The 15,509-nt window shown below is 45.0% G+C and overlaps 1 protein-coding gene across 5 annotated transcripts; it reads left to right on the top strand.

Moving 5' to 3' along the window:
* The first annotated feature begins 420 nt into the window (after positions 1–420).
* zgc:101783 (Protein FAM3C-like) lies at positions 421–11,627 on the top strand. Of its 5 annotated transcripts, none has more exons than XM_076886970.1 (10): positions 421–1,381; positions 6,318–6,356; positions 8,765–8,845; positions 9,008–9,079; positions 9,172–9,280; positions 9,370–9,428; positions 9,720–9,770; positions 9,843–9,927; positions 10,225–10,351; positions 10,782–11,627. In XM_076886970.1, exons 1-10 carry the CDS (start codon positions 1,327–1,329, stop codon positions 10,869–10,871), a joined length of 768 nt encoding a protein of 255 aa, XP_076743085.1. In that variant the 5' UTR covers positions 421–1,326; the 3' UTR covers positions 10,872–11,627. The 5 variants fall into 5 exon arrangements, with proteins under 5 accessions (XP_076743085.1, XP_076743087.1, XP_076743086.1 ...); XM_076886972.1 differs by having other exon boundaries at positions 425–912; XM_076886971.1 differs by having other exon boundaries at positions 425–1,722.
* The last annotated feature ends 3,882 nt before the right edge of the window (positions 11,628–15,509 follow it).

Here is a 15,509-nt window from a genome sequence, read left to right as displayed (position 1 = left end):
CAGGTTAATCTCGTTGAAATGACCTTAACGCCACAACACGGCAAATCTCCGTTAACGAGCTACCGCCGATCGCCCCGTGCATGGGGCTAGACGGCCAACACGTTAACGAGCTAACTGCGCTAACACACTAGTTCCCACCCATGTAATTGAGCATTGCATGGCACATCCAACATACTGTTTTACTTTAGTCCATGACTCGCTTACCTTCAGGGTCATACGTCACATGGAAACCAAAATAATTCCAAACGCCAGATCTGAATGAGGGTGGGGGAGGTCCATGTTGCAAGTAGAGCTTAACTTCTGTCTTGCTAGCTTGCCCTGCGCTCTTCCTTCTGACGATGCTGTCTGTGTTGAGCGCTCAGTGGATCTGCGCTCGACAGTGCAGCCTAGGCGGAGTAGTCGAACACAGATCCACTGAGCGCTCAACACAGACAGCATCGTCAGAAGGAAAGTTGATAAAATAAATTACAAATGTTGTATTGTTCGATACATATGCGTACCGAACCGAAAGCACTGTATCGAACGGTTCAATATCGATACGAATATCGTTGCACCCCTAATAAACACCAATCCTATCTTTGCACCTACAGCCTCTTTTCTGCTTTGGTTTTTCGCTTGCACATGTCCTACACTTACCGCTGAGCCTGCACACAAATATTTAAAGATTCTCATCATGGGAAAAACACAAATGTAAATTGTAATCAGATTACTCTGAATTGCATGATTACATGGCGTTACGCCGGCGTTCATCACTTAGAGGACAGTAAAGTTGGTGCCTTGATTTTATTTAAATCCTGACGGCGACTTCCTGCCCCGAGGACGTCGTTTCCGTATGAAAAACAGATGCGAGCACCAGACGCCATCGAAGCTGCTGCAGGTCTGTGGTCATGGCGTGCGCCGACTGAAGCCTCTGTGAGTAAAACGGGTTTGGCGAGTATGTCCTGTTTAAATGAAGCCAGGTGTTACAAATAAGAGGGCGCGTAACAGGGCCCTCAGCAGGCTTCCAGAAATTAACCAATCAGAAGCTGGATTCCTGTTACAGCAGCCAAAATAATAAGTACAGCTGCGGTCAACGATGACCGTGCCGACGGGTTAGTGGACACGGGAGGTTTTACACCAGTGTAGCCAGTAAACTACCAGTGTGTGTGTGTGTGTGTGTGCGCGTGCGTGTGTGCGTGCGTGTGTGTGCGTGCGTGTGTGTGTGTGTGCGTGCGCGTGTGTATGTGTGGAGTAACCCCGACCTGCTGAGTCTGCGCTGCTGTCATCTACACAGATTTATTCGGCCGGCCGTTTAAGCCTCTTAACTTGTTATTGACGAGGAACCAAATGTGTGTTTACATCTGTGTGACAGGACGAGGAAGCGTCTGCTGCTCGGTGAGAGGTCAGTCTGTCACATGACACGGTCATTTACATAACCAGGCCATTCAACTTACCGTTAATAATAATAGAGAGGCAGGTCCATTCTAATGATGAGAGGACTTTTGTCGGCCTGCAGGTGTTTCGTGTGTTTCTACTAACCGTGACGTTATCTTGATGAGTCTAGCGTCCTCGCTTGAGGGGGGCGGAGCTGTTCTGATTGTTTTAAAAACTCTGTTCATGTTTTGCTCTTTTCTCTGTCGTTTTGTGTGAACTTGCTGAAGGAGGAACAATAACGACTTGAATCGTGTTTGAAAAGTGAAACTGAAGCGCATCGAGGGTTTGATGTCGGGGATGTTCTCAAATGTAAGTCGCCGCCTGACGACCACACTAACGTTGAAGCACATTTCTGTCTCCAGCTTTTCAGTGTTAAAGAGGCTGCAGGTCATGTGACCTCTGTGGCACTGTCAGGTTTTCTATAGAAAACGTAAAACATGCCTTTTGTTTGCCGTTTGTCTCCTGGAGGAAATAAAGATCAGCATTGATTAAAAAGTGTTGTTTTTACTGTGTGAGGACAGGAAGCAGGAACCTGCAGGTTTGGATTATAAGTCGTGTTTCAGACGCTTCACTGTTACGCAGTTTATGCTGAAAATGAGGCCGACGGTAAAAACAGATGGGCTGTAACAGCCAGGTGTGACGCCCCTCACCTTTACGCCGCGTCAGCGTGGAGCTGCTGGGTTCCACACATACGTTTCACATATTTGACTGAATGAGGTCCCTGAAACTGACGGAGCTCTCCTCCTGGCATCAAACCCACGGTTGACGTCCATCTTTTATATACAGTCCAGGGGCGGATCTAGAGAAATTTTCTTAGGGTGGCAAAATCAAAGCCTTTTCCCCCCAAACACTCATGCAGGTGGTTACATGTGGTTACATGATTCAAATGCAGTAAGTATGCACGTTTTTCATATAAATATTGTCGATAACTTAATTATTGTCTGTAGCCCACATGATTACACACTTTAGTTACATAAAACATGTGAGTTTTGATGCTATGTACTGTATAGCCTGTATGATAAATAAATATGTAGCCCAATAAGTATAAACTCCAGAAAGCTACACAACATGGGGCGCTTCATTTACAAACACAAGTCTAACTTAAGTTTCACTGTTTTTGTTAGAAAACAGTCACATTGTTGCAGCTTAAATTACACAAAATGTCAGAAATCTGCACCGTCATGAACAAACATGTAAACCTCATTTTTCATGATTTGTTGGATGAACCCACTGAGGTCTGAAATACAACCGGACATTTGTGACTCCTTTGAGTTTACGTTTGTATTTCACCCTCAGATTGTTTCATTTTATTTTTTCTTTTCAGCTCAACTGAATTTATTTATTTATTTTTTTTACTTTCTTTTTATTGTTTTTCTTTAAACATTATAGGGGGGGGGGGGGGTAACAACAAAACAAAACACCAAAACAACAACAACAACAAAAAGATAAATACAACAGGTAGGATAACAAAACAAACCCATGTTGGATCTCCTTGTTTCTACAGTTTGATCATTTCTCATTATCAGTGTGTTGGTCTTTATCCTGTTGGGTTTATGTACTCAGTCCATTTCTCCCACTTTTTATGGTATTGATCTTCCTGAGTCCTTATTCTGTAGGTCAATTCTTCCATAGTTTGTATTTCATCTATAATTTTGATCCATTCGTCCTGTGATGGTGGGTCTATCTTGTTCCATTTTCTTGTAATTGCCTTTTTACAGGCAAAAATCAACTAAATTCAGCTCAACTGACTTTAGTTGTTTTTTTACTGTAAAAAAACACAGACATGTTGGGTAAATGTTTATAACTTGAAATGCAAATATAAAACGTACATTTTATAAACATAAACAACTATTTATCTAAAAATGCAGCCAATACACCGTTTGTTTCATTTTCTACAACCATTTAAAAATATTACTAAAACTAAAATGAGAGAACAATCAGGTGTGGCAATAAGATGCCCCACAAATGATGTGTGCCAGTAAAAACAAGTTTGTCCACCAAAAGACAAAAGAGCACAGGGACAAACCTGCAGGCCCGACAACAGCAGGTGTATCACTCCGCTGGTTTTCTACTTAGTGACAGTGTTTACGTTGCAAATGTGCCTCTGACAGTCATTAGTGCCCTCACTGACACACTAAACAAAACGACTACACAACAGAACGACTACACAACACACTAAACGTCACAAATCTGCCACATCTAAACTCTCTCTCTCTCTCGCTCTGTCTCGCTCGCCCTGTTACCGTCACTCCCCAAACTTTTCCCTCTTCCTAAACAACCAAATCCCACATGTTGACTTTTTTTTAATTGGTCGACATGGTGCATTTTTCCACCAATAAGAAAGAGGTGGCTTTTTTCCTTTCTTTCCTGTTTTCGTGCTGTCCTTACAAAACGCTTAAAACACACACGTGACGACAGTATTTAGAACGAAGCGTGGCTGATATATATATGATCATAACTCTGGATTTACTGGCCTGTAATTAAAATTTAAAAACTTTGAAGTCCGAACTTTCAATGTGGCTGAAACAGAGACTCAGCGTGGCTGCAGCTTGTTGCTGTGTCAGCTTACATCAGTCATGTGATCTGGAGGTGCAGCGTGTCCGTGGACCACAGAGGGTTAATAACACTCACCTTCCTTCCATTTCCACAGTGTAACATCCACCCACCTGTGTAAAATCCAAAATTCCCATGGTGTTGTTCAAAATGTGCTCTGGCACGATCATGAGCATCGCTTGCTGCTGAAAACAAGAAAAAAGCCGGTCCTGCTATGGGCTGAACCATTTGTTACTGGTGCAGGGGGGACACTATGCAATATATTCAGTTTTAGCATTTATATTCACTGCTGACTGTAACTACGCTCAAACTGTTAATGCTGTCTTACTTTAATAAACAACACTGTCATATGCAAAACTGGGGTGGCAAGGGATCATTTTAGGGTGGCACTTGCCACCCCATGCCACCCTTCTAGATCCGCCCCTGATACAGTCTCAGGTTTGACTTGACTGGAACTCCACGGGTGGGCGGAGGGATACAAACCTGGGGTTTAAAGACAGGAATGAGTTGCGCGGTTTTTTCACGGAGAGAAAAAGGTGCGAGAGCTGCTGTACCTGCGCGGGTGTCACACAAGTAACGTGCGGTGTGGTTTGGTTTCTTTTCCTCGGCTGAAAATATGAAGAAAGCGCATCTTTACGGAGCACCTGTGCAGGTGTACCCGGCAAGTAAGTTTAGCTTTAGCAAGTTTCCAAACATTCATGAAGTCTTTGACTGAAGGGTTGACAGCTCTGCTCAGGTGTTTGCAGTTTCTGTGGAGCGCGCTCAGGTGCGGAGTCTCGGGCCGGTGTTCCAGATCTACTGGCGTTTAGATCAACCGGCGTTGTGATTTCCAGCATTTAAACTGCTGCGAAGCTCGAAACATTTCAAACATAGGCTGAATGCTTCCTCTTGAGAATGACATCATCTCGATAAACAGCATTCCTGTCTCAAAGTAGTAGGCCAAAGTAGGCCGTGACTTTATAGATCCTTTATTTGTCCTGTTGAAGTCTGGCTGACATTAAAATGTATTTCTGAGAGTCACAGCAGGTCCGCGGACAGATTTTACACGGATCGGTTATGAAGGTGGTTTGAACACAGAAGCTCGTTGCTCCACAGACTTTAGTGAGCTTATTTACTGTGTAAGTAAAGACGGACGGGCAGCACACTTGCGAGCGCTCGGCGTGTCCCGGTGGGTGTGCGAGACGCATCCACAGCTTTAGTCCCACAGGAACATCACAGCTGGGATGTGAACTAGGGCTGGGTTTTTATAATCGATTCATCGATTAAAATCGATTCTGGCTTGGATAACGTAAAATCGATTCATTAAAATCCTGAATCGATTTTTTAATATAAATTTATTTTGTCCGAAATGCCAGAATCTCTGGTGACATCTCACAAAATTTCAAGAACCACCAAACAGTAAATGAGAGCAGGTACAGGGATTCTGCACATAGACTTAAACACACAGCGCAACCCGCGGATCAGGATCAGTGAGATGTGACTTTCTCACAGTCGGGGCTGAAAGCCGACAGCTCGCTGATCCGGGTCCGCGCTTTGTGTTCACGCCCTTTATGCGCTGATGTTAGTTTGATCTCTCTCCAAACAATATTGACCGAACCAGCAGCTAAAGAAGATCCAAACGCTTCACATAAACATCGTCATGAATTCACTCTGTTTTGCTTCCATTGCGATGCGTAGCTCTCTCTCTCTCCCTCTCTCTCTCTCCCTCCCCCTCTCTCCCTCCCCCCTCTCTCTCGAACAGTTCGCTTTCTTCATTATTCGCTTGCTTGTTACACAAGTCTACTGTTGTTTACAGGCTGTCGGCCGCTGTTTTTTTCCCTTTTACATTCTTCCGAAAAGAAAACCTCATTTCTGCTGTTCAATACTGAACAAATGTAAACTTTTTAATATTATTCAAAATGCAAAATGCTTAGCCGTGTGTCTAATAAAACCGCTGTAACGTCAGAGGTAATGTTCATTAATTAATGGTTTTCTTTTGTTTTTGATGTACTGCAGAATATTTTTATAAAATCCCAGAACAGGAAAATCACCTTCATGTTTTTCTGTGTTTTATCTTCAGCTACTTTGACACAAAGGCCTCTGCTGTGATGCTCACACCTTGGATAAAGTCTTGCGAGTGTCAGCTTCCTTTTTATAGATACAAAAATATGTAAATGTTCTGATCTGAATTATACTTCTGACTGTCAAAATTTCCCAGATTTAAATCGAATCGAATTAAATCGAATCGTGGATCGAATCGATTTGGGACCTTGTGAATCGGAATTGAATCGATTCTAGAAATCAGTGACGATACCCAGCCCTAATGTGAACACGAGCATGTCCTGAAGTTTCCTCCCGTTTGTCTCAAACAGGGAAACGAAGCACGATGAAGCGCGCGGCCCGCCGGGGAAGTAAGTTTCTTTCTGTCTTCACCTGCGCGCGTGTCTGTGCGCGCGCGCGCTTCTGACGCTCCTCGTTGATTTGCTTCGTCCTTCACTCTTTGGCTGTGTCCCAATTCAGGGTCTGCGGCCTTAACGGTCCACCAGGGCCGCGTACTCAAAGACCGCTAAGGCCGGAAGTGCGAGGCTTGTGAAATGGGCGGTCTAGCCTCCGTTGCGCTGCCCAGGTTGCCTAGCAACCATGGTGTCATACAGCTGTGTTTGACAGAGATGAAGGAGAAAATCTTTTGTTCATTTGTTCCTTGCTACATGAGCTTTGATCATTCTCTGTGAGATTAAGCTCCGCTACTGAACGGCGTATATTTTAAAGTAAAGGCTTTAAAACCAAGTTAGTACAAACGTCACTAATGTCACATGACTTTGCTGACATGTGGCCAACAGTCATGTTTTAATGTTCTTCGTTAGTAAAAATTTCCACATAAATAAGTGACGTCATATTCAGTACTTAAAGTTTACTCTTCGGCCGCCCCTCATCCACCGTTTTTTTTCGGCAAAATTATCCACACCCACTGCCCCGCTATGCATTCTGGGATATTGTCAAAGGAGCTTGGAAAGAAAAGCGTCTGGACTTCTTTAAGTTGCTTGAAGACGTTTCACCTCTCATCCGAGAAGCTTCTTCAGTTCTAAGGTCAAATGGTGGAGAGTCCCAGATATAAACCTAGTGGGAGTAACCCCCCACAGAGGGACAAAAGGACTGTCCATCTAAAGGTCAAAGGTCACTCTTTCGAGGATGCCAATGTTCACATGTTGGACAGAGAGGACAGATGGTTTGAAAGAGGAGTGAAAGAAGCATCTATGTCCACTGTGAGCGACCATCTTTGAAAAGAGGCGGGGTTTACGACACCAACTGTCTGCCATCTATAATCCAGTTTTGAGATCCTTCCCAGACGCCTTAACGCCCACTCACATCCTGGGCCATCTGACCTCAGGAATTCACATGATAAGGTGGGGCCAGGTTTCACAATGAACACACCCGAAACTCTGGCTGATTGGGACCCACACCCAGTTTCACACCTTGGCTCAGGCGATTAGAGGATCATCAGGGGTCCTTTTGTCCCTCTGTGGGGGGACTCTCCACCATTTAACCCTAGAACTGAAGAAGCTTCTCGGATGAGAGGTGAAACGTCTTCAAGCAACTTAAAGAAGTCCAGACGCTTTTCTTTGCAAGCTCCTTTGACTACGATGACCTGGATGACTGAGAACCTTCACAGACATGTTCTGGGATATATTGGGCCATGAAGTCTACACCGCCACATCCTTAAAATTCAGGGAAATGAAGGACTCATTTGAGGGCCGCATTTCGAGCAGCCTTTGAATTGGGACAGCCTTCGTGGCGTCGCGGTGACGTAATCGGCCTTAAAATGCGGCCTTTAAGGCTGCAGACCCTGGATTGGGATACAGCCTTTATCTTCTTCCTGTTTGTCTGAGTCTTCCTCCATACTGATGTTCCTCCCACTGCACGGAAGCTCGTTTCTGCCTCAACGTCAAATTTTGAGAGAAGCCAAAATGTTAAATGTTTAGTGTGTAAAATCTCGCCTCGAGCTGTCAGTAGATTGCAGACGGCAAATTTGAGATAATCACCGGAAATTCGACTTAACAGCCGAATATTGTCCGACATGTCAGCTTCTGAAACTTGTAAGATCATCACCTAAAGGCTGCGTGTAGGGCAGAAACAGTTTTTATCTTTCATTGGCAGAAACGAGCTTCAGGCAGACTTCAGGTTGACGGGCTTTCACACGTGTGCGGCTGCTATGTTTCCTAATATTTCAGGGGCACCACCCTTAAACAAAGCTCTGTTTTAGCCACAGTTGACTTCGGGTGATCGCTCTTCAGCACAGCAGGCAGATGTTTCCTGTAGTGAGAGCACATCTGTGAGAAAGAACACCGGTGTTCAGCTCACCTGCGCACAAAGAAATGCAGACGACGAACATCTTAACCAAGATAATCTGAGCAAATATTTGATTGCATTTAATTTACAAAGCAATAATTGACAACAAAGCGCGTGGGCCTGTGTCCGGCTCACTTTAATGTGATTTAAACATTTAAAACTGAAACATTCATGTTTCCCGTGGCTGTAATAAACCAGCCGCAGTCACCGGTTTGCCTTCTTTCCATTTATTTGAAGTCGTTCTTATCATTTATTGACTTTCATGGTTTGGTTGTTGATTTTATTTACTTCTAAAAAAACTGGAAACATTTTCCAAAACAATCCAAATGGTTTGACAAAGAGAAACGTTAAAGGTAAAAGCGAGTGTGTGAGGATGTCAGACGTGTTTCTCATGCCTGTGATGCGTGAAACTGTCCTGCAGCTGTGCGACCGCCTCACACAGCGTGCTAACGACACTGTGTGCCTCCCTCAGGCGTCGTGCTGTGGCTGATGGCGGTCGCGTGTGTGATCGTTGTCGTCGTCTACCTGCAGCAGTCCAACGTCTCGTCTGAAGGTGAGAGTGCATGAAGCACGACACGGATCTACTGACTGTAGCGCCGAGGACGGTCGCACCTTCAGCTGCGCTCTCAGGCCGGATGTTTCAGATTCGTATTAAAGCGAAGAAAAACCTGTTTCTGTAAATCTAATGAGTGTCGTTTTGTTTCTGTCCTCGCAGGTGGTTGGCATAAATTACCCAAGCTCATCAATTTCTTCCCTCGCGAAGCCAAAATATCCAGCAAGCGTTCAGGTCAGAGGTCACTCGAGCTGATTGGGGGGCGTCAGCTGACCCAGAGGAGGAGGTGGAGGATAATAATGAGTCTTTTTCTGTCCTCCCTTCAGCTGGTGTATGTGGTACTCCAAGAGAGTGTCCTGCACATGAGATCAGTTTCTACATCCACAGCGGAGCCGCCAACGTCGTCCCCGCGGCCATCTGCGTCCAAAACAAACTGTAGGCGCCGCCTCCTTTCCTCAGCGCGTCTCTCTGGCGTCCTGTCAGACCTTTCTTTGTGCTAACGTGCAGACTGTGCCTCTCCTCAGGGTTCTGGGAACTGCGCTGAACAACGCTGGAGGAGGAATAAACATCGTTATCCTAAACGGTGAGTGTGCTTCCTGTGCAAAGGGCTTCATCTGGCGCTTTGTGCACAGTGCAGCCTCACCGCTCCCACAGCTGCTGATTGATCGAGACGGCTCCTTTTCTTTCGGTTTCTGGTGTTTCGTTTTTCTCTTTTCACTGCTTTATTCTTATTTCTAAACCTTTACTTTTTTAAGAATTAGTCTTAAGATTTTCTTTGGAAACGCATTCAATCATCAAATGAATGGGCGGAGCTTCTCTCCTGGTGTTCTGCTGTGATCCCGTGTGAGGTGATACCTTCGTTTTTCTCTGGCAGGTAAAACGGGAGAAGTCCTGAAGACGGATCACTATGACACGTACAGCGGAGGTGAGTGAAGACGACCCGAGCCGACTCGTGTCAGTGGTTGGAGGCGGAGCTTTTATCATGTTTGTGTTGCAGATGTGAAACCGTTCATTGAGCTACTGAAGAGCATCGAGACGGGCTCCATCGTTATAATGGCGTCCTACGACGAAGCCTCAACAAAGTAAGAGTCTCCTCCTCTGATCGCTCCTGACGGGAGCTCGGACTCTCCTCTGGGTTCTTGTTCTTGCACAGTAATCGAGGACCAAATGCAGCGCGGATGCTGCATCTTGTTCCGTGTTCGTCTGTTTTATAAAACGGGACAGAGCTTTTCCAGGCAGGGGTGGAGTTTGTGTTTCTGAGGCTTTGTCTCAGCTGTCAGCTCAGTCTCTGTGTTGTCTTCATATTGAGGTGAAAGGCGCTGCCTCCACCCGTGTTGAAGCTGTTAACGCACTGCTCCACCCTCTGTGTGTTTCTGCAGGTTAAACGACGAGCTCAAGAATCTGATTGCTGAACTGGGAAGCTCCCACATCCACTCGCTGGGATACAGGGACAACTGGGTGTTTATTGGTGGCAAAGGAGTAACGGGGAAGAGCACCTTTGAGAAGGTAGATTAGTCTGAAGGCATCGAGCCTGCTCTGGCTTCATCGTGGAAATGTGTGCACTCGTGCATGTAAAGCATTAAATGCTCACGTGGGATCAGGGTCCTGACGCAGGTGTGATCCCTGAGGGAGCAGGTATCAGGTTTCCCCTGATAGTGGAGGGGTGGCCCAAATGCTGGCTGAGTCCTGACCAATCACAACCATCCTGAACTGATCTCCACTTCTTCTTTTTTTGTTAAAGTGTCTGAGCTCTTAGCCAGCCTTTAGGAGGAGATGTGCTCTATAGCAGCAACAACGAGACAAACCAGGCTCAGCCTGAGCACACGTGTCAGACGTGAAAGGCTCTGTAGAAGCCGAGGAGAGCGCCGTGCCGCCTCTAACCTTGCTCAGCATGTCAGAGACCGCCCTCTTCACCTCCTCGCTCTCTCTCTTCCAGCACATGAAGAGCGACTCGGCAACCAACAAATACGACGGCTGGCCCGAGATGATCGGGCTGGAGGGCTGCGTCCCCAAATACCTGGAGTGACGGGCGAGGTGGCGGACGCACGGCCGGTGATTTGGAGACTGATCTGGGACCAGCAAGTCGTGCAAACCAAATCCAGGTGAACCCACCTGCTCTGTGTCTTGTCTGCGTGAGGCTTTCAGGGAAGTTGGACTCTGTCTCCGTCTGCTGTCTGAAGCCAGGTGAGCTGTGCAGTAAGACCTCCTGAAGGTTTCTGACATCCAGCCTCTCCTGAAGCGCTGCAGGCACCATCACCGGAACCAGAGTCTCCAGGTTTTATCTTCGAGTCCTCCCAGAGCAGCTCGGCCGCACCTTCCAGTTTGTTTCTTCGTTAATGTTTTAAGTGTTGCTTTGATTTCTTAAGAATGACAGACTCTGACAGAGACGATGACATCAACCAGCCAGGATCACACACAGGTCTGGGGATGTTTCTGGACTTTTTTGAATGTGCATATTTTTATTGTGTCCTTTCTTGAGTTTAAGGTTATTACAAAGTGAATTAGTTGCCGGGCTGTGTGTCTGCACGTGTGGTTGTTGGTTTCTTTACATTAAAAATGAAAGGAAGCCGAATGAAGAAGATGCTGATGCTTTGACTCCGGAGGAAGACAACGATTTTGAGGCTAGATGAAGGTTACCTGGTTCTGCCTGAAGCTTCTTCCTGTTTAAAGGGAGTTTTTCCTTCCTTCTGTCACCAAGTGCTTGCTCACAGGGCGCTGTCTGATTGTTGGGTTTCTGTTTTATTGTAAGATCTTTACTGCACAATAAAATGTGTTTGAGGCCGCTGCTGTGGGTTTGTACTATATGAATAAAGTTGACTTGAACTGAAGAACAAACTCAGACTCTTTCACGCTGCTGCCTCGGCAAACAGAGAATTTGACACTTCCTTGAGTCACATCCTGCAGCAGCAGACTCATTGTTCATTGTTTCTCTTTGTGAGTAAATGTGACTCGGGGACAAACGTGACGGCAGCAACCTGTAAAAAGGTGAGTGAAGCTGAGCACAGTCATCAGAGCGTCCTGTCCTCACACGTGGACGACAGGTTTCATTTTGAGGATGGAAGCAGGAGAAAAAGCATCAGGATCAAGCACCTCATTTTCTGCTTTGTTTCATTTCGGGAAACCATAGAATAGCACTTTGTGCGTACAACAGAATTATGGATGCAAACACAATAAACGTGTGTGGTGTTTGTTAACAGTCTGAAGAAGCTGTTTGTCCCCAGTTTGTCTTTTCTGCATGAAATAATGGAGGAAATCATTTTATTACTGCACAGAATAAAGATCCACTCCAGGTGATGGTTTAAATATTCAGGAGCATAAAGCAGCGAGGCAGTGCCCGCCTACCTGCCGGCTCGACGCACCTGCAGACGTGATTTATGCTTCAGTTGTGTTTTATGTTTGCATGACAGTTGGAGTGTGAAAAGTTGACGGTTCAGTGTGATCGCCATCCTTTGTTTAACCTCTGTGGGCAAAGGGTGAAAGACATATGTGAACAGCTCGGGTGTGTTTCAGTGAGAGGAACTGTGTTTATATTGGAGGTATGGAAGGGTGGTGCAGGACAGATGGGTTGAAGCTCTGAGCCCCCTCCTGTTTGAGACGGGTGAGGTCAGGCAGGCGTAGGAGAGCCTGTGTGGGTGGAGGCGTGCTCTGAAGAGAAGAGGAATGAAAGACGTGTGTGTGAATGAGAAAGAGACGGGGGGAGGGGTTTAAATATCTCGGGTCAACCATCCGAGGAGAGCTGAGGAAGGCTGCACAGGATGGAGATATTAGAGCAGGGGTGTCAAAGTGAAATGAGCTGTGGGCTGCTGTCGTCTCATTGGACGGCCACTTTAGTGTGCAAGTAGTACAAAACAAGAAAACCAGAAATATTTTCTAAAATGTTTTGTTTAAATTTCAAATATTGTATAACAAGACAAAACCGCAAACGTGAATTCAGATTTATTTTTCCTCACTCTTAACTAACTGAAGCCTTTTGTTGAACCACCAAATAAACACATGAGTTTGAGACTCTGTCACTGAACTAACAGCATGTTCGTGCTCTCTGCTCATTTTGCCTTCATATTCAATCATTTTTGGCTTTTTAAAAAACTCATTTTAACATTTCACTCAACAACAAACAAATCCTCCCTAACAAAAAAACCAAACTGCATTATGTTTCTTCATGTCAGTATACGGGCTGTGACTTTGAAACCCCTGTATTAGACAGAATGATGACGATCGAGCTGGCAGGCAGGAGGAAAAGAGAAAGACCTCAGAGAATAGAGATGCCAACCGTCCCTTAAAATACGGAATCGTCCCGTATTTAGAAACAAAAGTACACGTCCCGTATTGAGCTAATAAGGGACGCACTTTGTCCCGTAATACAGTGAGAATCAAAAGTAGTCTATAAATGTTAATGGAATTAACGCTTTGTTTGAAAACATAATTCCCAGCCCCTCTCCTGCTTTGTGACCAATGAGCTGACAGCACACTTATGACAATTCGAGTATGACAATTCAGATTACCGCTCATCTCATTGGTCGAGGAAAGGTCGCTTACGGAGAAAATACCGGAAGACAACAGTTGACCACAACAAGAAGCATGGCCAACAGGGAAACAAACGCCGACACTGCGGTGCAAGTCTCGGACGACAGTACACCTAAAGCTGGGCAGACACTGTGCGATTTTTTCAGTCACGTTATTCAGCTCCTGCTCAAACTGCACGATTGACTCGCAGGGGTTAGACGTTCATAGGTCAAGATGCAGGTCTCACACTATACGGCCCGATGCTCTGATGCGACCTGAGTGCTCACACTGTGCCTCCATAACATGAAGGTTATAACAGAAAATCTGTCGCTCCCCCTCTCTCTCTCTCTGTCTCTCACTCACACAGACACACCACCACCATCAACTTTGCTAAATTGCTAATGAAAAACATGATCAGGCAGCTGTGATTGAGCAGCATGTAAATCCAACTATTTTCACGGTTGTTGTGGTCGTGATAATTTTGTGAGGCCACATCGAAAAGGCTCGGATGAGCTTTCCAAAGTTCTACAAGTTGTGCCTCCATCGCTTGTGTCCAGATCACACGCTGCACAGCCGTGCTGCTCCATCTTTTACACCAACGTTTACGTGTTTGCGCGCGAGCAGTGTGAGCGGCTGTGGTGAGAACCTCACGAGCGATTGATGATCGGGAGCTGCTCGAGGTGTTAATCACTTCTCGTTACCCCACGTATACTACACGATGCACGATGAAGATCACTCAAAAATCGTCTCAAAATGGGCCTAAAACCGCACAGTGTGAGCCCAGCATTAGAGCAGCAATGTTTGTTCCCCTCAGAGAAAGGGAAGAATGGGAAAAGGAAAACACCTGGCTGGAAAAAGTTAATATGGGCATGTGCAGTGAATATCAGCGCTATGTGGCCAGAAGTGTGATAATATAATTTATTTTGTGTAATAAACAACTGCAAGGATAGATGATTACAACAAATAGATGACTAATACATAAAAGTAATACATAGATGAATAATGATGATGAGTTATGATGCGTAATCATGGGAACAAGCGGGTTTACAAACAGGAGCAGCTGATTAGCATTAGAAAAGCTGAAATAATACCTCAGCTGAAGCCAATTGTACTAAATGCACTAAATGTGCACTGTTACAAGAATATTTTTCGTTCTATTGTTTTCTATTAATTTATATAATTTTAAGTTAAGCAGGACAGAGTGCTTTTAAAGAAAGATTTACTTATATTCTCAAAAGTTAAGCATGACAGGCTTCTGTTTAAGTGTGTTAATGTTTTACTGTGTTAATGTTGTCATTTTGAGCTAAAAATAAATGGCTAAATGATCATTTGTTTCACATGTGTTCATATCACAAAGAATATGCATCTGCTTAAATCAAATTCAAGTCAAAGGGTTAAAAAAAATAATTTCACACACAAAAAAAGAGCTAGAAAATTCACCACACTGGGAAGGGTGAAGACAACTGGGTCGCCCGGCCCTGGCCACGAGGTGTCCCTTATTTATTTTTCAGGGAGTTGGCAACCCTATCAGAGAAGGTTCATGGATATAGTGACGGAGGACATGCAGAAGGTCAGAGTGACGGAGGAGGATGCTGGAACAGGAGGAGATGGTCCTCTGAGAAAACTAAAGGGAGCAGCTGAAAGCAAAAGAAGAAGAAAAAGATTTTTCTCTGTGATTGTGCAGATTTTAGAAACATTTAAAAAATGTGGTTTGACTGACGACCCACTACATGGTTCCACTCACACCCAAGTTTGGAGGAGGGGTTCTTGTTGTGTTTGGGCGCGATATGCTCAGTTGATGTATGGAGGTGAATAAAGTTGGAGTGAAAAACTGGAGCTCCCGTGTCGTGTGTCCCAAGCCTCCATAGTGGCATGAAATGTAAATATTCAAATAAATTACATCATCATTATGCTGAAAGACAATAATTAACTAAGTGCACTTAGTTTAAAGGAAAAGTCGTATATGGGCGGTTATTTTGTTTATAACTTCCGATTAATGTCATTTAATTCCACTCTGAAGGGCAAAAGAGACTAAAAATTAACGGAACAAAGGAGGGGGAACAAAAGCAAGATACTGTTTCCACCCGAACACTTTTCTAAAGCACAGTCAAAATCATTCTTTCTGATTGGCTGGTCGAGCTGCAAAGAAGCGTAAAGGCTA

Source organism: Maylandia zebra, linkage group LG7, assembly GCF_041146795.1.
Source record: "Maylandia zebra isolate NMK-2024a linkage group LG7, Mzebra_GT3a, whole genome shotgun sequence".
Taxonomy (NCBI): Eukaryota; Metazoa; Chordata; class Actinopteri; order Cichliformes; family Cichlidae; genus Maylandia; species Maylandia zebra.
This window is presented reverse-complemented; position numbering and strand designations above follow the sequence as displayed.